This window comes from Sinohyriopsis cumingii, chromosome 7 (assembly GCF_028554795.1).
Source record: "Sinohyriopsis cumingii isolate HCF-2022 chromosome 7, ASM2855479v2, whole genome shotgun sequence".
NCBI classification, from domain to species: Eukaryota; Metazoa; Mollusca; class Bivalvia; order Unionida; family Unionidae; genus Sinohyriopsis; species Sinohyriopsis cumingii.
Window position 1 is genome coordinate 114,057,539 of NC_142967.1, and position 26,670 is coordinate 114,084,208.

At 37.4% G+C, this 26,670-nt stretch overlaps 1 protein-coding gene across 1 annotated transcript in view; it reads right to left on the bottom strand.

Annotated features, from left to right (window-relative positions):
• The window catches only part of LOC149795961 (contactin-2-like), a 221,995-nt gene that overhangs the window by 118,965 nt on the left and 76,360 nt on the right, over positions 1 to 26,670 (bottom strand). Inside the window, exons 3-6 of the mRNA XM_089963901.1 lie at positions 10,369 to 10,716; positions 9,148 to 9,522; positions 7,027 to 7,302; positions 4,337 to 4,606 (exon numbers count right to left, since the gene is read on the bottom strand). Of these exons, the coding sequence (XP_089820027.1) occupies positions 4,337 to 4,606; positions 7,027 to 7,302; positions 9,148 to 9,522; positions 10,369 to 10,716 (1,269 nt within the window). The remainder of the gene's footprint in view (positions 1 to 4,336; positions 4,607 to 7,026; positions 7,303 to 9,147; positions 9,523 to 10,368; positions 10,717 to 26,670) is intronic.

Below are 26,670 nucleotides of genomic sequence, written 5' to 3' on the forward strand. Positions count from 1 at the left end.
CTTGTGTAGTTTTATGCAATATATATACCGTCCCTTTTTAATAACTTTTCATCATTTTTCATTAACATACAAAATTTATATCCCCCGTTGATCGGGAAACTTTATTTTTCACCGTTACCATCTTACCGTTTTAATTTCAACTATTTGTGTTTTAATATCGCTGGTCGATATGAGACTTATCATAATTTTTAAAAGATTATGCATATAACATTTTGTTTGGCGCTAAATAGCCTCACAGTGCTGATGCGCCGTTAACAATAAAATCAACCACTCAATCAACCATACGATTTGTATTTCTGTTTTATTTGTTCCTCTATGGTTTGTATTTGCTTTCGGAAAGACTCATTAAGAGTCGAAAGCGCTCAGGTAGTTAGATACTAGTTTTGTACTATTCGCAGTCAGTATATATATATATATATATATATATATATATATATATATATATATATATATATATATATATATATATATATTTAGTTATACACACAAATCGTAGTGTGGTATGATGCGCGTATGTGCGATAATGTAACGTTGCGAGCAAAGCAGTATAAACATGACAGACAGAGCAAGCCATAGTTCACTGAACAATATAAGGAAAGACCAAAGAGTTGAAAAGAAGGTATGGTTTGTATCTTTCGTTGATAGATACGCTACAAGGCTTTTTCAAGAAGAACGATAATAATGTTCGTCCGGCCAAGGAAGAATACAGATGGTAACTAAAATAAATCTTCTTTTATGTTTTGGCTTCTATTTGTCTCTCTGTCGATCTTCAAGGAGTGTCGAACCGCAACTACGACTCTACCTACAATCATGTCGGTGGTCCAGAAGACAATCGTCTCAAATGCACAGCTCATTAATGCCCTGGAATATTTATTACATGATATTAAAGATGCAAAAGGAGAGACCCTTAACGATATAGCTAGCTATCGAGATAGAGCTATTTGGTAGAGCCAAGCTACAGTGACAAGGAGGTAAATGCCATACCAGCGGGGTTTCCGCCCAGTAATAACATCATGATTAGAATAAAGGCAGCAACAAATGTTGGAGCTGACGAAATAGGTCACGGTTGTACCTCAACGACGTAATATTTTTTAGACGAACGTTCAAAGAAGAGGTGGATGGTTTTCGGCAGGTCTTTGATAGGACGCTGGAAGATGGTCTAAAGTTCAAGCCCAAGAAAAGTCGTTTGTTCGCAAAATACATCAAGTACTTTGGGTATGCTGTGCCGAAGGAGTAGATACGTTCAGATACAGACAAAGTGTCCGCCGTGGTCGACTCGAAAATACCGACTTCGCAGACATAACTTTGCGGCTTCATTGGATTCATTGCAATCCTATGAAGGGATTTGCTGATAATGCATATAACTTACACTGACTGAATTAAAAATGTAGATCTTTGCCTGGACATAGACCGATTAGTCTTCTATCGACGAGTTTAAGAGACGATAGACGACCCGCCATGTTTTAGCTTCCCAGACACTGCAAAACCCTTTATTCTTGACAGTGGATTTGGATCTGTCCTGTCGCAGGTACACAATGGATAGGGATGCGAGACGATTGAAGACTATGCTGCCTGATCGCTAACGAAAGCCACAAGAAAGCAGTTCTTGACTCTGGCATTCTTTTGTAATTTAGCAATGATTACTTGTATGGAAGGAGGTTTGTGATCAGGACATACCACAGATCTCTGAAGTGGTTACAACATTCCAAGAACACACAAACATCAATTTGAATAGCGGATTCAAACCCTGCCACAATATCAGCTTCGAATTTGGCATCCTCCCTGAAGATTACATCTTGACTCAGACAACTTTTCAGAACCCCTTACAAACAGCAATTATCCGGCGACAGACATAGAACGGAGTGTTGCGACTCATTTTCCATGCGTCATGTGGTAACAAGGAGTTTGCTTAGGCTAATATATCAGACCAGTATGTAGTAATTTTTCTAAGCTGAGCTGAAAACAATCAGCGACCACTATGGAATGAAGTTGCAATATACGGATCTTTGGTTAAACGCATATAGAGGCAATGGGAGCAGCTAGAGATAAAGAATGATAAGCTCTGTCGAGGTGGGGAATCGCACGAGGGTGGAGATATTAAGATTCAAGCCCATTAGAAGATTCCTGGGCATTTTGAAAACTCTTCACGAAAATTACAAAAGCTTATTTCTTAGTTGTGCTTCAGTAAGCTTTTCGACTATGGTGCCATAGAAGTGCAAAGCAAAAGTCTCGAGGACATGAAAGGCGTGCTCCATTTTTTCGGCTTGATACGACGGGGTTTCCGATTGAACCTACATCCGCTTACATCTTAATACCACTTCTGGAGATCGCAAATGGTAACATTTACATTCTAGTTATCGCTACATACTTTATTAAATGAACTGAAATATCACCAATGCCTTACCAGGAAGATACAATGACAGGAGAGAAAGTCGTCACACCTTTTGGTGTGCCAAGATAGATTCATACGGATGAATGCCGTCAATTCGAGAGTCTTTCGTGACATGTGTCGTCTCCTTGAACTCGAGAAAAATAGAACTTGTCCGTACCATGTGTGGGGCAACGGTGTGATAGAAAGGATTAACAGAGTGCTAGACATCGTGATATTTACGTGCGTCGAAGAGTGGCAAACTGATTGCGACCAACACCTCCCATACTTAGTTATGTCATGCCACTTAGCAGTGCGTGAAGCCAAGGGTTTTACTCCTAATTTCATGATGCTGGGAAGTGATACTAATTTGCCGTTAGATGATGTGTCGGGACGACCACCAAATCAAATCTATTGCAGTTTGCAGGAACGGGATCTTGCATTACAAATAAGTCGTTTTGCCAGAGAGAACTTGCAGTGCACCCTCTGCCGACAGAAGTGCTATTGTGATATACTAGCCAGGTAGGTGAGCTGATGAGATCTTGTCTGGTTGTTTTCGCCAATGAGGAAAGGGGGAATTTCGCCAAATTTACCAACATGGTGTTATGGGCCTTCGGAAATTCTTAACATGTTCAGTAACATCATGTATAAGGTCAAATACAGTAGACACGGAAAACCCCTCGTGGGTCGCCTGAAATGGTATCAAGGACGTAATAAAGTCGCCAACGGAGAGATATAATTGAATAATGAGAAATCGGAGAGAGTTGCATACATTCAGAGGGAAAACGACTTCGATGCTGGCAGCCTAGTTGCTTCTTACCCCATTGAGAACATGAAAGGAATTCTCGCAGCAGACAATAACAATGCGGAGTCTAGAACAGCTGATGATGAACCGCTCTTGCATAATGACTGTCATTTGAACTGAAATTTGTTTTCAATTGTGATTATTTAATATTGTGTTTGTCTGTACTTTAAAAGTACTTCAGATGACATTGTATGTATTCGTATGTGCTTTGAAGTACATAGTTGTTGAGGTTTGGGTTCTGCAACTAGAAAACACTTGGACAATACTTTTCGTTTTGATTAATTTTAAGTTTCGATTTAAAGTCATAACTGACTTTATTTCGGCATCTAACGTCTTGTAGTTTGGCAACGTGATCCTGCTGTTGTTTATATATACCTATATTCACGCCAAATATGGATGCAGTGGTGTGGTATAACCAGATGTGGTTGCAATTGTGGTGTGGTATGATGCACATTAGTGTGGCGACTGAGCAGGACCTTTGTCCGTAGTTGGACGAACGGAAACCGTCAAGAGCATAGAGTCTCAAAATGATATGGATTTAGTCTTTCGTCGACCAGAATAGAGGCGTTGCTAGGTTCGTTCAAGTAAAAATAATTCAGATAGTATCTGGACATATCTATTTTGTTATTTCAATAATATTAATTTCTCCGTCGATCTTGAAGGAGTGATGACCCGTGACCAAGACTGTCGACGAAGCAAACTGCGATTTAGCCGTGATCCCGATTACGATTCAGTCGATGATTCAGAAGATACTAGGGCAGAATTATGTCACATTCTGGAGGGCCAGTCCAAAGACAGATACAACGGGGTACTATCCCTATTAAAGACCTTTCCTAAAGAAATCCCGAAAGCGAGAATCTTGGTAGTTTTGTCGAGTGAGTTGCGCTACAGTAGTGTACATTAAGCAATATCCAAATGGGTAAAACAACTTGCACGTGTCTATATTTCCAAATATTTTTTCCATAGTTGTTAAGCCTGAGATATCAATTAAACAAAATGACTGCTTCAACATAAAGCGTAAACACAATTGGCAGTTCAGACGAGGAATGTATCTTGTTATAATGTTAATTAACACTTTCATTTTTTTGCAAAAAAAGGAATGCAATTATTCAGCTAGTAATATAAATACGTTGTCATGAAGAACTGAGTATATATTTACTTACATAAAACATCAACACGGAGAATATCCGACACATTACCGATGACAGGAGACAGATTTGTTGGATGAAGAACGTTTTGAGCCATACAGGTGTAGATTCCGCTCTGGTTTCTTAATATAGAGGGAATTCGCAGGACAGCCGAGGCTGATATTTCTCCTCCTGACATGGTCCAACTTACAGCAGGTGATGGGCATGCTGAAACGTTACATGTTGCCTCAAGAGTTTGACCCTCCTCTACGTTTGTTTCTGCCAGAAGATAAATTTCCGGTTTGTCTAGAAGAAAATGTATTTTAATTAGTATCAGTCAGTAGCAAAGAATATATTCTTCTTGTAGCAAATTTATAATTTATTTACAGCAACCGTGTATTTTATGAACACACGAAATAATGCCTTGAATTCAATATTCAGTGAATAGTCTACTAACCAAAGTTTATATTTTTAATTATTCGTTACCATATACTCCTTTAAATGTAACATTGAGTATCTATGCATTGTATTACAAAAAGTATTTTAGTATATCATTGCTTCACAAACATATTTCTCAACAGAATACCTTTAATGCATAGTGTAATATATAACTGTGTTGTTAAACTGAATGCTTAATGCAGACACCTTAGGAAGTGAATTGTTACATGATTCCTTTCCAGGTCAGAAATTCATGAAGGGTGAATTTATTTATCAAGCGAGGGAACTGTCTTGAACCTTCCATACAAATATATTTGCAAATAGTACAAATGGGCTGTAGTATAAAATTCCTAAGTGTCGAGGATATCCATTATAATCTGCCCAATTACACACAAAAAAACGAAAACCTATAATGGAATCATTCAAGATTCGTGCCTTTAAAAACAAGTTAAGTTCGTCTATTTCCTTTTGTTGTGATCGGAAGAGGTTTCACTTTTCAAAAACATAACCAGCATATCTAGAATATGGCAAGAATATGATCGCATCCTATTTTAGTTAAAACACACTATAAATCTGTTTTTAAAATCATGATTTCACTTTTAGAAATTTGCAAATTACCTGTGTATGGATACATTATGAAAGATGTCTTGCTAAGATCTATTTCGTTATGACATTAATGTAACCTATTAGTGACATTACATATTTATTATAGAATACTAACATATCTTCAAGAAACAAAAGAAAATAACCGGTTGCAAAGACTTTGTGACTTGGATGGTACATGCATTTTATCTATAAACTGGCTATCTTTTTGTTTGAGGGAGATTTTGTCAAGTTTCCTCAAGATTTGAATTACAAGTTTTAACTGTAATGCGTTTTGAGAGGGTTTCACGAGCACATAGAGTGATCACAGCAGAACATCTACATGTTCATTTAGTGTTTCTGTAAGGCATACTGATGGAGTGTCCTGGGAGGACAAAATTCGAAACCTTAGATTAAATTTAAAACATCAAACAGTATTTACAATACCTTTTAATTCAAAACAGCTGCTTCTTATATTATTCACTTATGGTTTGAAAATAGTTCTGTATATATTTTGGTACACAGCTTACAAGGTCATATATAATTAAAGGAAGCCCAATGACCATACAAATATTTCCCCACTGTACAAAGGTTTTCTCAGCACAGATGTAAATTATATTGTCCACTATGTGCCTCTTATTCGCACTTTTAGCGGATCTATATTTCATAGTTTATGATCTGTTAGTTTATTATTATGGGTGTTGTGCCATCATTTTTCAGCAAAATATAAGCTATACATGGTAGCCTGTATATTTATAAGAACCCGGGAAGAACCACCGACTGGCAAGCGTATTCGAATAACTATTTTGGGCGAACTGAGATTCAAAGAAAATGTATAAGAGAACAGAGCATATGTTTAAGCATGGAGTTTTCCTGAATATTTTAAACTAGTTTCCTAGAATAGTTAAATGCATAAACTGTAAAGAATGTTATTTTTTTAGAGTAAAATACATATACGGAAGAATTTTGTTGATGTCTTTATACTGCAGAAAACAAATCAAACGAAACAAGAAAACAAAGATCTCTTTTATAACAACCGTAGATTCACTATATATAACGACCTTAGATTCACTATACACGTTTTAATAAATATATCATGAGCTAGACGAAAAAAGAGCAATGATGACTCTTCATTTTTATAAAGCATATTAGTTTCTAGAGTAAACAGCACACTAAAATGTACATTCTGAAATAAACACTAATATATATATATATATATATATATATATATATATATATATATATATATATATATATACACACACACATATATATATATATATATATATATATATATATATATATATATATATATATATATAAAATCAGAGTGAATATCACAGTGAGTAATACTAGAAAGTTTAAGATAGGACGTTGTTTATGGCCAGATTAAGGATGCCTAGTATTCACGTTACATTTGCAAGGGATCTGCATATCATAACATGATAAAGCCATAATGACTGACCTGCACTGAAATAATCGATTGTTTATTTTGGGCAAAATTTGGAAGACGGCTCATCATCATTCTACCGATGGTTCTGAACGATCTGGATAAATGTGAAACTGCCTACTTCATACCACGTGCCCCTAGCCGGGTATGTATTATTATGTTCCTTTAAGTTTAGTTCTTCAAAGTAGTATTTATTTCTCTGGCATGAACAACCCAATGCATCTAAATATTCAAATGAAACTATCCAAATGCTTACATTGCACTTGAATGGCTAAGGGATTTGATATTCCATCTCCAATGGCATTCTTGGCCTTGCAGAGATAAGTCCCATTATCTGACCTATTTACAGACTGAATGGTATAGGATGATGAGGTCTGTCCTGATATAGTAGTCCCATCCTTCAGCCAAATAAAGTCATTTAACTGTGGAATAGGACTGGCGTCGATCACATTGCAAGCTAGCGTCAAATTAGTTGTGCCTTCCGTAACATTATATATGGTATTGTTGGGGTAAAGGTGAACAGTTGGGGGATCTGAAAATGAAAATAAATGATATTATTTATCTTTACATCTAGCCACTATTTATTGGACGTAAAGTGTGGATTAGTTCTGCACCAGTACAATACTTACGTTACAATGTATTAAATCAAAATTGTTCAAAGTTTGCTATTTTAGTATCCATGCCTTCATGGTGAGAAAAAAATTTTGTCAATAACCTACTGATTATAATAAATACTGTCACGATGTTTTTTAATACATATTTGAACACCTTATATTCAGTTTGCTCCAATGTTTGATATGATTGTATCCATAAGAATCCATACGAGATATGCCAAGTTATCGTCAGGAAATCCGTGATTAAATTATACCAAAAGAAAAATATGGCTACATCATTTGATATTGCTGTGTTTAGTTGTTTATAATGGCAAGCATTTTCCACAAATTGTGGTATATCTAACACCAGAATTTTTGACAAGTTTTATACTTTTACTATCCACACAAAATTTGCAAATGTCATTTGCAAAGGAAATCATTAAATATAAATTGTAGTTCATGGAGTCGCGTTAGCTCTGTTTGCAACTTCAGACTCGTAAAAGGAGCGTTGCTGGTTCAATTCCTGACCAGTCCGGGTCGACTGCCGGAGTATTATAAATGTGAAATAAATGTTGCGCTCGCGTGATTAAATAACCGATAAATCAGTGACATTTAAAATGATTAATGTTCTGATTGTGAACGTTGGTGTAACACACTTTAGGAACATAGTTGCTTAAGGAGTGTAAGAAGTTTACTAGGTCCGAAAGTTCAGTAATAATTTGCCGACATAATGCATTAATGTTAGTTTTATCCAAGCGACCTGAAGCCTAATTTCGATAAAATATATAAAGGCAGTGGCTGCTAAGTAAAACTGCTTGAAGAATGGTGAGGTGGAAAGATTGAAACGACGTTTCTTATTTTTATTTAGATAATTACATATCCGAAATTTAGTATCAGGTCATTGATTTGCAGATATTATGTAGAGATGGATTATTACAAGTTGGAATGCCATGACCTAAAAGCAAGATTTAAATAATGGAAGAAAACAACGACAATAATGTAGAAAAAAGCATTTAAATTGATATAAAACGTAAATTTCACTATTTGAAATACAGCCAAATAAAACATAAAGCATCAAAATGAAACAAACCTTATTTTGTCTCTAAATATAAGAACATAGATACCAATCTCAAACATAAGTGCGACTTTCAAATTTGTCATTATGTCTACCTGACTGTTTATCATCTATCAGAATAGTTAGAGCCAAGCTCATCACTAATGTATTTGTGTCTTGAAGTAAGTATGATGAATAAACTTATTTTACGTTGATATCAAACTTTAAAGGTTATACAACTTGTGATGATTATAAACGTTGATTTACCAAATAATATAAAAGTTTAGTGGTGGTCCCAGAAAGATATAGATTGTACATTCTTCTTATTCAATGTCTTTACATCTTCAATCATCTAAAGTCACACTGAAAGATGACATGCATGCTTTTATGTTAAATTGTCGACTTTGAAAAGAAAGCGTTGATATAATGCAAAAGTTTTATTAAAAGAAAAGTTGAACCTAACTTATCCCAATTAAATGACAAAATTGACATATTGGGGGAATCACGAGTTGAAATTTTCACACTAAATTTTTGTGGAAGGAATAGTTTTTCTTTAGATTGAGTCTCTACCCTAGGTTTGCTGAAGCGTGTGCTGTGCTTACTACAAATATTGAAATAATAAGGAATCTGCATTTCATCCCATTTTAAATGAGCTATTTCTTCATACATAGCAAATTATTAATTAGCAAAATGACGTAAAAGGTGTTGTGTTATCTAGTAATATACATACACTGGACAAAAATCTGAACCTCTCGTGACCCAACAAGAGTAGCACTGTACGTGTTGTCCTTCGCAGCACACCGTAAGTACATATTATTGTGTGACCTCTGTGGCATGAACATCATCGTACTGTAGGATACAAGCAGGTCAGATTTTGGCTGTCCCGGTACCTGTTTTGGGTTTGGTTTGGGGATTATACTTTGACCGTCTATTAATTCATATGACTGGTTTTCATGTCGCATGTACCATAGGAACAAGGCTGCTGGTCTACTTCCAATTGGAGACGTATTACATCTGATGATCATTTCTAATCCGTCAATAACAGACACTGATGTAACTAAAGGCTGGTCAGCATCATCTGTAAGCTGAACTGTAGTCACGGGAACTGTATGAACAATAAAACATAAGAGCGAAATCAAGTCCCCATTGATTGTAAGTTTCACTTAAGAGTCCAGAACAGTATGAAGGAAAATGGTGTAATAGCAATCGCCAGCCACGTCGAGCATGTTAATACTAATATTGATGCGTTTTCTTAGGACAATTTGAAAACGTGTCGGTATTAGAAAAATCTAAATTTAAGATGGTGTCAATTTCCAAAAACAATAATAAAATGTGATTACGTTGTATCATGTTTCTGCTGCCAAATACCTACTTTATTCTTAAATCTCAAGCTACCGTGGTTAAAGACACTGAGAAGCATATGGATGCATTTGAAATGAGGCTGTTCCTTTATATGATGCCATCTTGATACATCTTCAGAGTGTTTTACATAATTTTATATCGAAACATATTATATGGGTTTATAAACCTAATCAATATAGTAGTTATGTGATCAACCGCTGCATTAATCATTTTGATTTGCAATAGACTACCGCGTTAACTACTAAACCAGTTTTGCAAATTTGGAACCGATCAAGTCACCTTTGTGAAATGCGTTGGGAGACATTAAGCATATTAACATCAACTAATTAGAGTTGTCTGTTTCTGGTCATAGTTTGTAAGACATGATAATTAATGTTAAGAAATACCGTCAGAGCTAAATTGTTGACGAAATTGTTTGCGCTTAATTCACATGACACGTTTCGTTTTATTCCACGTTTCATTGATTAACATAGCATCAAGACGCTTTCAGTTTTATCTTAGGAATAAACATACTACCCCATTCGCAAACCTTGTTTAAGTTAAGACCACCGTTCAAGACAATATGGAATATTAAAAAATCACTACTTACCCCTTACATGTACAGTAACATTGTTGCTCAAGCATGCTTTACGGCAATGTCCATCATCTGCGAGTATCTGACACGTCCAACTCTTCCCGTGTTCACTGGTGCTGATATTATGTTTTACCAGTGTATATGATCGATTATTAGAACATGTTACGTTGTATGCATCGTTCTTGTTATCGATGGAATGCAAACTACAAGGTGGAAAGATATATACTTGTAAATGTGAATCCCTCATGAAGTTTACACTTGCAATATTTACATCCGTTTCTACTTGGCAGGTAATTGTCAGAGATCCTCCATCGGTAGCATTGCCAATAGTTCTTAGTTTTACAGAAACCACTGGTACAACAGCTGTAATTAAAATAACATGAATATGAAAACCTACGTTTCGGTTGTCCTTGATTAACAAGATGAACTAATGTCCCACTTTCCGGACCTAGTATCTAGCGAAGCCACACACAATGGAACCGGAATGATACAATCTGTGTGCAAATGAAAAGTCTTGAACGTAAATTTATAATATCTGTTCATTATTACTTAATTAATTAACGGTTTTTGTTTCTTATTTATAATTTATTTCTAACATTGCTCTAGAGTTACAATTGTAATTAAAGTGAAGATGAAAACAAATCCAAATTAAATGGATGGAATAATGAAGGTTCAGTCAAAATGATGAACAATTCACATTACTAATAACGATGTATCATCTGTCCAGTTAACGACTTTAATGTACAAAATAAAGCATGTTTCTGTTATTACTCATTTTGTTCCTTTTCCTTTACATTGTTTTAATGGTACATTAATGTTTCATACTACACTTTATTATACTGCACGTACGTGTGTCTAAAATTGTATCATGCTCCATGATCTACATTTTATTGTAAAGAAACAATGTACTTATGTAGCAGACACGGAAAAGTTTGGTTTATTAGGTTTATCTATGGATGAGATCAGCAAGTTCTTTGAGGTTTTTGAAAATAGAGATGATACAGTTGACGATGTTGGTGAGCTGAGTCCCCCAAAATTTGAACAACTAATCGACTGAAAGTAGTATTGTCAATGTCCTCCAATTGCTTTATGACAACAAACATGCAATACTGGCCCCCATGCATAACCTATCGTGTGCTGAATAGTGGCGTTAAACTCCACAACAAACAATCAGTCCAGTTAACGACTTTAATGTACAAAATATTAGATTTGTCAATGTATGAGATGAGCAGGCTCTTTTAGACTTTTAAAAGTAGATGCGATACAGATGACGACGTTGGTGAGCTGACAGAACTTTGAACCAAGCTATCTACTGAAGGTAATATTAGCAATGGCCACCAATGGCTTTGTGACACCAAACATGCGATAGGCAGTACTGAAAACATAATTTGGTTTTTAAATACTTATATTTGGCAGAAATGTTCTTCGCGATTCGCAATGGACTATGGAAAAGTGCTATCTAGAATATAAAACACAGAAAGGCATACTAAAACCATGAGCTATCCTATCTCTTTTCAAGGATGTGCTATTGTACAGGTCAGTCCAAACACGAAAGTGTAACACAAATGGAACTGAAAAGGGAGGAAAGCATGGGTTCCTGAGCCAATAAGCTAAGATGACGAATAAGTCTTATTATTATTCGCTGGCAAACTTGGCCCTCACATCCCAGCTGCATTGCAATTTTCCCTGATTTACTATTTTTGAAAAAGAGTTTTTATCTACAGTACAAGTCATACAGGTCATGTAGCTGGTATCCATCCAACAAAGATCGCGCAACAGACAGGACATACAAATATACAGCTCGTAACAACAAAGGCAATATATGCACTTACCTTTCTGCATCTTCAATTTCATCAAAATATAATTTCTTAGCTCTTTCGCCTGACTAAAATCACATGGTTCTAAACTTAAACCAACAGCTCAAACTTGTACTACAGGCTACAGGTAACATTCCAAATTTGAAATTGCTGCACCCCAAAAGGATACAACTTTGATATCCTCTTATAAACAGTACTTCATACAGAAGTCGTTCTGATAATTTTTATTCAACTAATTTCATGTTTTGTTCCCACCTCCGATCTGTCATTGACAAAACAGAAACACATGTACCGCTTGTCACAATTCCAGTCCAGCCATCCACGCATACATAAGTCAGAAATGACCCAGCTGAAAACTCAGTTCATCACGACATGATAAGCAGAAGCAAATTCCCCTATTCCGGACAAATGAAAAAGGTGATTCAAGACTCAATGATTCACAATACTTACTGATATTTCAATTTTAGGCAGAACAGAATGAGAATAACTGAGTAGAACTATAAATCAACGCCTGATATGATATCAGACTCGGAGGACGGTGCGTGGTGATAACTTCGAATGAACACTTTATAGTGTATTAGTTTAACCTTTTACGTGTTTAGGCTCTTTTAAACAGTAACAAGAAAAAAGTAAAGAAAACAAGCCTTGTAAAATTTAAAAAAATACATTTTCATTAGAAAAACAAGGTGGAAATGAGAAAAAGAACGTACGGTTTTTCGAGTCACATCCAAAAATAATCCAGGTATAATCCAAGAACTAAAAAATTAGATGTCCTAATAATAAAAGCCTGAGGAAATCCAAAATCATAAGAAAGAAAAACACCTTGACGTCTCAAGTGTTAAGGCAAGAATAAAATTATTTCTCAATACATTAATATTAAATCTGGCTACTGCGCAAAACGGATACCCGGATGAGGGTTAAACTTCCGGTTAAACCAGGATTTGAAATAATTACTACATGTTATTTGTCATGTACTTCAAGTACGACATCGATTTCACTTATTGAAAGTACTCAGCAACCAATTTAAAAAAATTAAAAATTTGTTCACTTCAACTAATAAATCAATATCAGGAACTAGGTCAACATTAGACAAAATGCTTCATGTATTAGTGTTTACGAAGAACTGAACTACATGTCTGGAAAATGAATTCCTCGAAAATGTAAAATCCAGTAATTAAAATTACTTTACAATAACATGTAAAGGAATAAAAAAACTCAGAACTAAAAGACAAACAATTAAATTAAATCTAATATAAATTAAATCAAATATACATAACATTTCTCCCGTAAAGTAAACGAAAGATTTATACAATAAAGTTTTTTTACCCTAGATTAATTATATACGAGATTTATAAACAAAACATAAGAAGAACTCTTATTAATTATACAAGGCATATATAAAATAGTAGATTTTTTTACACTGGAAAGTGCATCTTCTATTAAATTATATTTTCCCTTGACGTGCCTGATGTCAGTATTATAGTTCTGTAACAACAAACTCGACCTTAATAGTCTTTGATATATATTTTTCATTTTGCCAATGAAAGTAAGGGGGCTCTGATCACCAAACACAATAACCGAAGATTGTTGAATAATTTATTTTTTGCTTATTTAATTTCTTGGAAAAGTAGCACAATAGATCATCAACATCGTTTTCGTCTTTGTGAATCAATACTGCTCCAACTCCAACATCACATGCATCAACCGACAGTTTAAATAATTGGCAGAAATTTGAAACTGTAAGAACTGACGCGCTTTTAAGTATGACTTTTAAGTTATCAAAAGCCTCCTGATATTTTTCAGTCCAAAGAAACTAGTTTTTCTTGCTCAATACATTTTTCAGGGGTTCATCAGTTATGGAAAAATTGGAACAAAGTTTCCGATAGTATCCAGCCATACCTACAAATCACATCAGTTGCTTTTTTCTTACAGGCACAGAGAATTCATAAATAGCCTTGAACTTAGCATCTACAGGTTTAACTTGTATGTGTCGCACGATATATCCTATAAATGTTACACAAGCACGGCATAACTCACTTTTGGATAAATTAATTGTCAAACTTGCATCAGTGGGTCTATCAAAGAATTTCCGAATTGTCGCTAAATATTCTTTTCAGGTGTCGTTGTAGATGATGATATCATTGAATTGAGCATGACGATTATCTACATCAGAGATAATCATGTACATTACACGTCAAATAATGATTTTTTCAAGCATTTTTGTTTGAGAGAGTTCATCCTGTATGGGTGATGTTTCACAGGTTTGTAATTTACAATTTTAACGTCAAGAAAATTTTCTTTGCTGTTGCAGTACCATCTGGAAATAAGTGCTCATATTCAAATGATAACTGTTTCAGCTCATTCCTTTCTTGTTGTTACAAATGTGAACGTTTCTAGTCCAGATTATCCATAATTTCTAAATTCCGAAGATTTGTCACTCCAAGGTCGATAGAGTCCGATGATATTAACTAAAATCTTCGCAAAGTGGGACAGGTATAATTAAATAAATTGCATGTTTTACCTGGCTATCTCTCTCAATATATTCCTTAACTATTTATGTGGCAAAGTTGATTTTATTTTCGCCTCCTATGAGTATTTATGATGTAATTTCAATCATATACTTTCTTTTCGACTGAGTAGGGACCTTCATACGTGGCCTGAAGAGGATTTTGTGGTATGGGCAAGAGAGCTAGAACTGTATGATATGGCTGAAAAATCCCTTCGTGTGAGATTCTGCATGTCTTAATTTCATTTTTGAATGAGTAGAGTGCAGATTCGCACTTGCAACTTGAACGATTACACACAGTCTCTCCATACACCAGTTCAACGAGACTGAATCCTAAAGATTCTTGAACTGATTCCCTAGCATCAAACAATAGTAAATGAATGTCTTCATCCCAATATTTATCCGTAACAAAAGAATATGATTGAATCATAATTTCCAAAGTCTGATAAAATCTTTCTAAAGCCCTTTGGATCTCAGGGTGATAGGCAGAAGATCTGAATTGTTTGATGCCAAATTTGTAGCTAACTTGCTGAAAAACTCCAGATATGAAATTTGACCCTTGATCAGATTGAACAGATTTGGGAAGGCCAAATTGAGTTAAACAAAACCTTTATTAAACCTTTTACTCTTGTTTTAGATTTAATATTCCTCAAAGGAATTGCCTTTGGAAACCTTGTTGACGCACACTTTATGGTCAACATGTATTGGTAACCTGACTTGGTCTTAGGTGAGGGATCAACACTATTTACCATGATTCTACTAAATGGTTCGACAAATTCAGGAATAAGTTACAGTTGAACATTGGGTATCTTCTGCTTTGGTTTTCATACTATTTCACAAACATGAAAAGATCTACAATGTTTACAAACATCAGTTTTGATTTTTGGCCACTATAAGTGAGTCAAGATCTTGCAATAAGCCTAGGTGGCCCCGAGTGGCCGAGTGGTCTAAAGCGCTCACCATTCCGGATCACTGCCATCTCACCTCTGCGTGGGTTCGAGTCCAAAGCTCGGCTAGCGTGGGTACGTGGGAAAGCCTGCCAGTAGCTTCTCGTGGGTCGGTGGTTCTTCCCAGGGATTGCCAGGTTTCTTCCTCCACCAGTTACCCCCCTGCGGGACCGGGGTTGTAGAATTGGCCCGACGTGCCGAGCTACGTGTCGTAAAAGGCGACTTAGTAGAGGCAACCTGTTTGCCGTGGGTTGCGTCCCGTGTCGGAGGAGGAAAGGATCCTGGTAGCTGAGCAGAGGCTTTCCATGCAATACACTAGTTTGGCCTCTACTTCTCTTAGACGGGTGGTCGGGATGGGCCCGTTTCCGACAAATCGGCTGGTCACGCCGAGCCCTAGGAAGTCTTTATTTACTCTCTCACCTTCTTTATCTGTCTCCTTATATCTCTCTTGATACCACCGTTGCCCCTATATTCTATTCCTTTATCTTTCCCTTTTCCAAGTCTTAGAAGACTTCCTAGAAGGCGGTGGCTTTACGGGTCAATCGGGGGGTAATTTTACTGATCTTAGAAATTGGCGACTTCAAGGTCAATCAAAGGTAATTTTATCAACTGAGTATGGCATCTGTCTATCCCTGGCACTTGAAAAGTGTCCCATTGTTGGGCTCCTTAGTGGGTGGGGAGCACGGGTGCTGAATTTTTATTCAAGCCATCATGGATAATTCCAAAAAATACCATAAACGTACCAAAACTGGATCAGAGTCGAATGATGAGCCATGTAGTGTGGAATCCTTTCCTCGCTTCATGGTCATCCAATCGAAAGACGAGGCTAAACAACTTGCTGCACTATCGCCATTTATAGTCGAAAATACTATACTTGGATTAGTCGGCAAGCCGAAAAGTGTCAAAAAACTAAAATCAGGCGGCCTACTTGTAAAGTGTGAGCGAAAAGCACATACTGAAAATATCTTAAAAATTAAAACCTTTCACGATATTCCAGTAACCTGTTTCGCCCACTCTACACTTAATACATCAAAAGGCGTCATTCGTTGCCGTGACCTAGCTGGTGTCAGCGACAAAGAAATCGTCGAGGGCATGAAAAATGAAGATGTCACTGCAGTCCGCATAATTCGTATCAAACGAAACAACAATCTGCAGGACACCAACACTATTATACTCACCTTCAATAAGCCAACAGTACCTAAAGTGGTCAAGGTTGGCTTCCTACAAGTTAAGGTTGAGATATACTTACCCAATCCCCTCCGATGCTACAAATGTCAAAAATACGGTCATCATGAAGACCGATGCTCCAGAAGCCAAATATGTGGCCGATGTGGAGACCCCTCTCACCGGGAATCCGAGTGTAAAGCCAGTCCACATTGCGTAAACTGCGGAAAGGAACACCATGCTAATTCAAAAGATTGCGATACATGGAAACAGGAGAAGGAAATCCAAAGGATTAAATACACATCCAACATTCCTTATCCAGAGGCCAGGAAGCTTGTTCAAGCTAGATCACTCCCAGGGCCATCCTTCTCAACTGCCGTGAAGAGCAGCCAAAAAGCAACGAAAGACGCACAAACTCAAACAAACCCACCTGAATCCCATTCCGACTCGAACATCCCGCAGTACAAACCCCAGAAAAACTCAACATCGACACAAACAACATTCAACAATACTGCACCACCAAGATCACCAAACAGTAAGAAAATGTTGCAAACAAATAGGCAGCAAAAGGGGTCTGATGACCCCATAAAGCTGCACAACAGGTTTGGAGACTTGGAGGACATGGATGCAGAAGAATCTGCTCCATGTCTTCAAGGTGGCTCCAGACCTAACAACAAAAAATACACCCCCGTACTTCCTCCAGATAAATAACCAAACAGATTGCCTCCGCGAAAGGTCTAACCTAGCTCCAGAATCTTTAATATAAAGTTGTAATGAAGAACACCATCTTACAATGGAACTGTAGAGGACTTAAAGCCAACTACCATGATATTCTTCTGCTTTTAAACGAACATGATCCTGCTGTACTATGTCTTCAGGAAACATTTTTGAAAAATACGGATAACATCACACTTAAAAACTACTGCCTGTTTAACAACTACTCTCAGAATGTTCATAGGGCCTCAGGAGGAGTCTATGTTATTGTAAACAACAGAGCCCCTCATAGCATCATACCTTTAAACACAAATTTACATATCATTGCTGTAAGCGTCACTCTACATCGAGTGATTACATTTTGCTATATTTACTTACCATCAAACACTAACCTAGTACCAAACGAACTCGACAATCCTGTTCAACAGCTTCCCGCACCCTTTGTTTTACTCGGGGATTTTAATGCCCATAACATTTTATGGGGATCAAATCATATAAGTGACAGAGGTCACAAAGTTGAAGACCTTATTTCTAGACACGATCTGTGCCTATATAATACTAAAACACCTACATATTTACATCCATGCATGGGTACATACACATGCATCGATTTGACAATTTGTTCTCCTTCGCTGCTTTTGGACTATGAATGGAAGGTCGCCGATGACCTTCACAGCAGCGATCACGTCTCAATCTCCTTTGTAAATCATAACTCTACAATTGATGAAGTAATTCCACAATGGAATTTGAAGAAGGTCGACTGGGCCAAGTTCGAAACACTCGGTAAAACTAGGCTGAATGAGGATACAGTTTTCAATGTTAACGATCCCATTCAGCATTTTACATCTATTTTAACAGATATTGCAGAAGAATCTATCCCCAAGTCCTCAACAAACTGTAAAAGAACCCTAAAACCTTGGCTCAATAAGGAATGTAAGGAAACCATACGGCAATGCCGAGAAGCATTAAAAAAAATTTAATAATCCCCCGACGCCCGAAAACTTAAATATATATCGCATTGTCCGGGTCAAAGCTCGCCGCACAATCAAAGAAAGTAAAAGAGCATCATGGAAGAAATATGTTTCTTTAAACTCTCGTTCCTCTGTTAAGAAAGTTTGGGACACTATACGCAAAATAAACGGAAAGAGAAAACAAAACCCTCTCCGACATCTGACACTGAATAATAACAACTTTAGTTCAAAACGTGACTTTGCAAATATTCTTCCTGACAGTTTCTCAAAACATTCATCATCATCTAATTATTCAGAAGCATTCCGAAAACTTAAAACTCAAAAAGAAAAGTCACGTTTAAAATTCGCATCCAACAACTCGGAATCAATTGTTTTCACTATCGGAGCTTAGGGAGGCTTTCGATAAGGCCCATGATACATCCGCTGGGCCTGACGAAAAACATTACCAGTTTTTGAAACACCTTCCAGAATCATCTTTAACATCTCTTTTGAAACTCTTCAATGATTTATGGATTACTGGTAATGTACCAAAAATCTGGAAAGAAGCAACTGTAATACCAGTCCGCAAACCCGGTAAAGATAGCGAAGACCACAACAGCTATCGACCAATTGCACTCACAAGCTGTGTGTGCAAAACAATGGAACGAATGATCAATTCTCGGCTTGTCTGGTATTTGGAAACTAACAATTTAATATCTCCTTTCCAAAGTGGCTTTCGATATGGCCGGAGCACCAATGATCATCTGGTTAAACTGGAAACATTTATTAGCGATGCATTTATTAACAAAGAACATTTAGTAGCGGTTTTCTTTCATTTAGAAAAGGCCTATGACACGACATGGAAGTACGGGATACAAAATGACCTGAACAATCTAGGTCTAAAAGGCCGTCTGCCCTCTTTCATATCCAACTTTCTCTCCGACAGAGAATTCAAAGTACGAGTGCGCTCTACCCTCTCAGATCTGCACGAACAAGAGATGGGTGTGCCCCAGGGCAGTATTTTATATGTGACGCTCTTTAACATCAAAATTAATAGCATCACCAAGTGTTTGACTCCTGGTGTGGATTGCTCGTTATACGTTGATGATTTTCTAATATGTTATCGGTCAAAGCACATGCATACAATTGAAAGACAACTGCAGCAAAATATAAACAAAATTCAAAATTGGGCCAATGCAAACGGTTTCAAATTCTCGAAACCAAAAACGGTATGCATACATTTCTGTCAGTTACGAAAACATCAAGATGAACCGAACCTCACGCTGGATGGAACACCTATTCCAGTTGTTGAGGAAACAAAATTTTTAGGTATAATTTTTAACCGAAAACTGACCTTCATTCCAAACCTAAAGAACTTAAAAGCTAACTGCTTAAAAGCACTTAACCTACTTAAAGTAGTAGCGAACACTGACTGGGGTGCTGATAGAAAAGTCATCCTAAATTTATACAGAACGTTTGTTCGCTCCAAACTGGACTATGGTTGCGTTGTGTATGGTTCAGCCAGAAAATCGTATCTTAAAATGCTTGATCCAATTCATCATCAAGGAATAAGACTGGCTCTGGGAGCATTTAAAACATCCCCGTGTGAAAGCCTTCTAGCTGAGGCGAATGAACCACCGTTATCGCATCGTAGAGAAATGCTTTCCGCACAGTATGCCCTCAAATTAAAATCAAACCCTCTGAATCCTGTCCCCCTGCGGGTCCGAGGTTGTAGAATTGGCCCGACATGCCGAGCTACGTGTCGTAAAAGGCGACTAAGTAGAGGCAACCTGTTTGCCGTGGGTTGCGTCCCGTGTCGGGGGAGGAAAGGATCCTGGTAGTTGAGCAGAGGCTTTCCATGCAATACACTAGTTTGGCCTCTACTTCTCTTAGAAGGGTGGTCGGGATGGGCCCGGTTCCGACAAATCGGCTGGTCACGCCGAGCCCTAGGAAGTCTTTATTTACTCTCTCACCTTCTTTATCTGTCTCCTTGTATCTCTCTTGATACCACCGTTGCCCCTATATTCTATTCCTTTATCTTTCCCTTTTCCAAGTCTTAGAAGACTTCCTAGAAGGCGGTGGCTTAACGGGTGAATCGGGGGGTAATTTTACTGACCTTAGAAATTGGCGACTTCAAGGTCAATCAAAGGTAATTTTATCAACTGAGTATGGCATCTGTGTATTTTTGACACTTGAAAAGTGTCCCCTTGGTGGGCGGGGAGCACGGGTGCTGAATTTGTAATCTAGCCATCATGGATAATTCCAAAAAAAGTCAAAATAAAAGATCGAAACCCTTATCAGAGTCTGACGATGAACCATGTAGTGTGGAGTCATTTCCACGCTTCATGGTCATACAGTCCAAAGATGCCACGAAACCTCTTGCCGCACTATCTCCATTTGTCATCGAAAAGACTATCACAGGATTGATTGGCACACCTAAAAGTGTTGAAAAGTTGAAATCGGGTTGTCTTCTTATTGATTGTGAGCGATGAGGTCAATCAGACAGTATCAGGAAAATGAAAACGTTCTTTGATATCTCAGTAACCTCATTCGCTCACACCACACTGAATACGTCCAAAGGCGTGATTCGCTGTCGTGACTTGGCTGGAGTCACCGACGCTGATATCATCGAAGGAATGAAAGGTGAAGGTGTCACTGCAGTCCGACGAATACGTATTAAACGTAATAACAATCTGCAGGACACCAACACCATTGTACTCACCTTCAACAGGCCAACTGTACCCAAAGTGGTAAACGTTGGCTTTTTGCAAGTAAAGGTAGAGATTTACATTCCCAACCCCCTTCGGTGTTATAAGTGTCAGAAATTCGGCCATCACGAAGACCGCTGCTCCAAGAGCCAAATATGTGGCCGATGCGGACACAATGCTCATCATGAATCTGATTGTAGAGCAACTCCGCATTGTGTCCACTGTGGAAAAGAGCACCACGCAAATTCCAAGGATTGCGATACCTGGAAACAGGAGAAGGAAATTCAGATGGTAAAATACACTAATAATATTCCCTATCCAGAAGCCAGAAAAATTGTACAGGCAAAAACAGCCTATCCTGGCCCATCCTTCTCCACTGTAGTGAAGGGCAATCCTGAAACAACGAAGGACGCTCAAACACAAACAGAAGCACCCGACTCAACACCAAATTCAAAAACCCCCATTACCAACCACAGAAAAACACGGCATCTACTCAGACTACATTTAATAATACCCAACCACCGAAATCACCAAAACGTAAAAGATCTCACGGAAACAGACAACAAAAGGGGTCAGATGACCCCATCAAACTATATAACAGGTTTGGAGACATTGAGAGCATGGATGCAGAAGAATCTGCTCTATGCGCTCAAGGTAGCTTCAGACCTAACAACAAAAAATTCACCCCCGTACTTCCTCCAGAGAAATAACCAAACAAATTCCCTCTGCGAAAGGTCTAACCTAGCTCCACAATCTTTAACTTAAATTTATAATGAAAAGCACTGTCATACAATGGAATTGTCGAGGACTTAAAGCAAATTACAATCATCTTCTCCTGATTTTAAACGAACATGATCCTGCGGTACTATGCCTTCAAGAAACATTCTTGAAAGATACGGAGAACATCACATTTAAAAACTACTCCCTGTTTAACACCTGCTCTCCAAATGTTGATAGGGCATCAGGAGGAGTTTCTGTTATTGTGAACAACAGAGCTCCTCATAGCTTTATTCATTTAAACACCAATTTACAAGCCATTGCTGTAAGCGTCACTCTACATCGAGTGATTACATTTTGCTATATTTATTTCCCACCAAACACTAACCTAGTACCAAACGAACTCGACAATCGTGTTCAACAGCTTCCCGCACCCTTTGTTTTACTCGGGGATTTTAATGCCCATAACATTTTATGGGGATCAAATCATATAAATGACAGAGGTCACAAAGTTGAAGACCTTATTTCTAGACACGATCTGTGTCTTTATAATACCAAAACAGCTACATATTTACATCCAGGTACGGGCACATACACATGCATCGATTTGACAATTTGTTCTCCTTCGCTGCTTTTGGACTATGAATGGAAGGTCGCTGCTGACCTTCACAGCAGCGATCACTTCCCAGTCTCCCTTGTAAATCATAACTCTACAATTGATGAAGTAATTCCATAATGGAATTTAAAGAAGGCCGACTGGGCCAAGTTTGAAACACTCTGTAAAACTAGGCTGAATGAGGATACAGTTTTCAATGATAACGACCTCATTCAGCATTTTACATCTATTTTAACCGACATTGCAGGAAAATCTATCCCCAAGTCCTCAACTAACTGTAAAAGAACCGTAAAACCTTGGCTCACTAAAGAATGTAAGGAAGCCATACGGCAACCCCGAGACGCCTTGAAAAAATTTAACAATCATCCGACCCCCGAGAATTTAAGTAAATATCGTATTCTCCGGGCCAAAGCTCGCCGCACAATCAAAGAAAGTAAACGAGCATCATGGATGAAATATGTTTCCTCTTTAAACTCTCGTTCCTCAATTAAGAAAGTTTGGGACACGATCCGCAAAATAAACGGAAAGAGAAACCACAATTCTTTCCGACATCTGAAAGTGAACAATAACAATTTTAGCTCAAAACGTGACATAACAAATGTTCTTGCTGATACATTCTCTAAAAATTCCTCATCATCTAATTATTCCGAAGCCTTCCAAAAATTAAAAACTCAAAAAAAAGTCACGTTAAAAATTCACATCCAACAACTCGGAAAGCTACAACCAACTGTTTTCACTATCAGAACTTATGGAGGCTTTAGACAAGGCCCATGATACTTCCGCTGGACCTGACAAAATACATTACCAGTTTTTAAACCTCTTCCAGAATCATCTTTAACATATCTTTTGAAACTCTTCAATGATTCATGGATTACTGGTAACCTTCCTAAAACATGGAAAGAAGCAACAGCAATACCAGTTCCCAAACCCGGTAAAGATAGCGAAGATCCTACAGACTATCGACCTATTGCACTCACAAGCTGCATGTGCAAAACAATGGAACGAATGATCAATTCTCGGCTTGTATGGTACCTGGAAACCAACAATTTAATATCTCCTTTCCAAAGTGGCTTTCGTTATGGACGGAGCACCAACGATCATCTGGTTAGAATAGAAACATTCATTCGCGATGCATTTATCACGAAAGAACATTTAGTAGAGGTTTTCTTTGATTTAGAAAAGGCCTATGACACAACATGGAAGTACGGGATACTAAAAGACCTGCACGATCTAGGTCTAAAAGGCCCTCTGCCCTCTTTCATATCCAACTTCCTCTCAGACAGAGAATTCAAGGTACGAGTGGGCTCTACTCTCTCAGATTTGCACGAGCAAGAGATGGGTGTGCCCCAGGGCAGTATTTTATCTGTGACACGTTTCAATATCAAAATTAATAACATCACCAAGTGTTTGACTCCTGGTGTGGATTGTTCACTATATGTTGATGATTTTCTCATATGTCATCGGTCAAAGCACATGTATACAATTGAAAGACAACTACAGCAAAATAGCAACAAGATTCAAAATTGGGCTAGTACGAACGACTTCAAAATTCTCGAAATCAAAAACGGTATGCATGCATTTCTGTCAATTACGAAGACACCACGAAGAATCTAAACTCACGCTGCACGGAACACCTATTCCAGTTGTTCAGGAAACAAAATTTTTGGGTATTATCTTTGACAGAAAACTGACTTTTATTCCACACCTAAAAAACTTGAAAGCCAAATGCTTTAAAGCACTTGACCTACTTAAAGTAGTAGCGCACACTGACTGGGGTGCTGATAGAAAAGTCATCCTGAATTTATATAGAACGTTTATTCGCTCCAAACTGGACTATGGTTGCTTTGTGTATGGTTCAGCCCGAAAGTCATATCTTAAAATTCTTGATCCAATTCATCGTCAGGGAATAAGACTGGCTCTGGGAGCATTTCAAACATCCCCGTGTGAAAGCCTTCTTGCTGAGACAAATGAAATACCGTTATCGCATCGTAGAGAAATGGTTTCCGCACAGTATGCTTTCAAATTAAAATCAAACCCACTGAATCCTGCTTTTTCGGCTGTTTTTCAACCCAAATACAAAACTTTATACGAAAATAAACCAAACGTCATACCTTCCTTTGGCATTAGAACATCATCCAACCTTGACACTACAAATATAGATCTTTCTAACATTCAGAAAACGTCCATCTCCAAAACACCACCCTGGCTAATTAAACAACCAAAAGTTCTTTTTACGCTACAATATGGAAAAAAATCCGAAACAAACCCTTCTGTCTTCCACAACTCTTACCATGAACTCCTCACCGAATTTAAAATCTACACCAGAATTTATACTGATGGATCAAAGGATGAGGAAAAGGCTGCTACAGCCTTTGTTTGTGGAAATCACACAACGCAAGTTCGCTTACCAAATGGAGCATCAATTTTTACAGCCGAAATCAGAGCAATAGACCTTGCTCTGCTACATATAGAAAGAAATATATTTTAAACAGTATCATCTTCTCTGACTCGCTATCAGTACTCCAGTCACTACACAATAGAAAACTGGAGAACCCATTGTTAAAAAATATACTCTTCAAAAATACCGAGCTGAGTCTCTCCCACAATATAATATACTGTTGGTTACCTAGCCACATTGGCATTAAAGGTTACGAAAAAGCAGATCGCGCTGCTAAAATGGCCCTTACTGAAGAACCATCTGATTTTAAAATACCATATATAGATTTTAAACCTTGTATCAGAAAGTTCTTTCGTCAGAAGTGGCAGGCATCATGGAATGATGCCGTGAATAGCAAACTTCATGCAATCAAGCCAACTCTAGGAGAATGGACTCCTTCCTACAGAACCATTCGTAGGGAGGAGATAGTCATTGCAAGAATCCGAATTGGTCATACTTATATCACCCACACCCACATACTAAAAGGTGAAGACCCACCAGAGTGCGTTTCTTGCAATGAACCATTCACTGTCAAGCACTTTATGATAGAGTGCTTTGACCTACAACCTACGCGCGATCGTTATTACATTGTGCATGACATGAAAGAACTTTTTGATAATATAAACATCACTCGTATTATAGAGTTCTTGAAAGCCGTAAATATTTACTCTAAACTCTGACTTTTATGCTATCACCTTGTGCAGTTTTATGCAATATATGTACCGTCCCATTTTAATACCTATTCATCTTTTTTACATATCCCGTTGATCGGGAAGCTTTATTTTGCACCGTTACCATCTTACCGTTTTTAATTTCAACCATTTGTTCTTTTATATCGCTGGTCGATATAGGACATTTTATAAGTTTTAAAAGATTATACAAATAACACTTTGTTTGGCGCTAAATAGCCTAAAAGTGCTGATGCGCCGTTAAAAAACAATCAATCAATCAATCAATTTAATACCTATTCATCTTTTCTACATCTCCCGTTGATCGGGAAGCTTTATTTTGCACCGTTACCATCTTACCGTTTTTAATTTCATTCGTTTGTTCTTTTATATCGCTGGTCGATATAGGACCTTTTATAAGTTTTAAAAGATTATACAAATAACACTTTGTTTGGCGCTAAATAGCCTAACAGTGCTGATGCGCCGTTAAAAATCAATCAATCAATCAATCAATCTGAATCCTGCTTTTTCGGCTGTTTTTCAACCCAAATACAAAACTTTATACCAAAATAAATCAAACGCCATACCTTCCTTTGGCATTAGAATATCATCCAGCCTTGACACTACAAATATAGATCTTTCTAAAATTCAGAAAACGTCCATCTCCAAAACACCACCCTGGCTAATTAAACAACCAAAAGTACGTTTTACGCTACACGATGGAAAAAAATTCTAAACAAACCCTTCCGTCTTCCACAACTCTTACCATGAACTCCTCACCGAATTTAAAAACTACACCAGAATTTACACTGATGGCTCAAAGGATGAGGAAAAGGCTGCTGCAGCCTTTGTTTGTGGAAATCACACAACGCAAGTTCGCTTACCAAATGGAGCATCAATTTTTACAGCCGAAATCAGAGCAATAGACCTTGCTCTGCAACATATAGAAAAGAACCATATTTTAAACAGTATCATCTTCTCCGACTCGCTATCAGTACTCCAGTCTCTACACAATAGAAAACTGGAGAACCCATTATTAAAAAACATACTCTTCAAAAATACCGAGCTGAGTG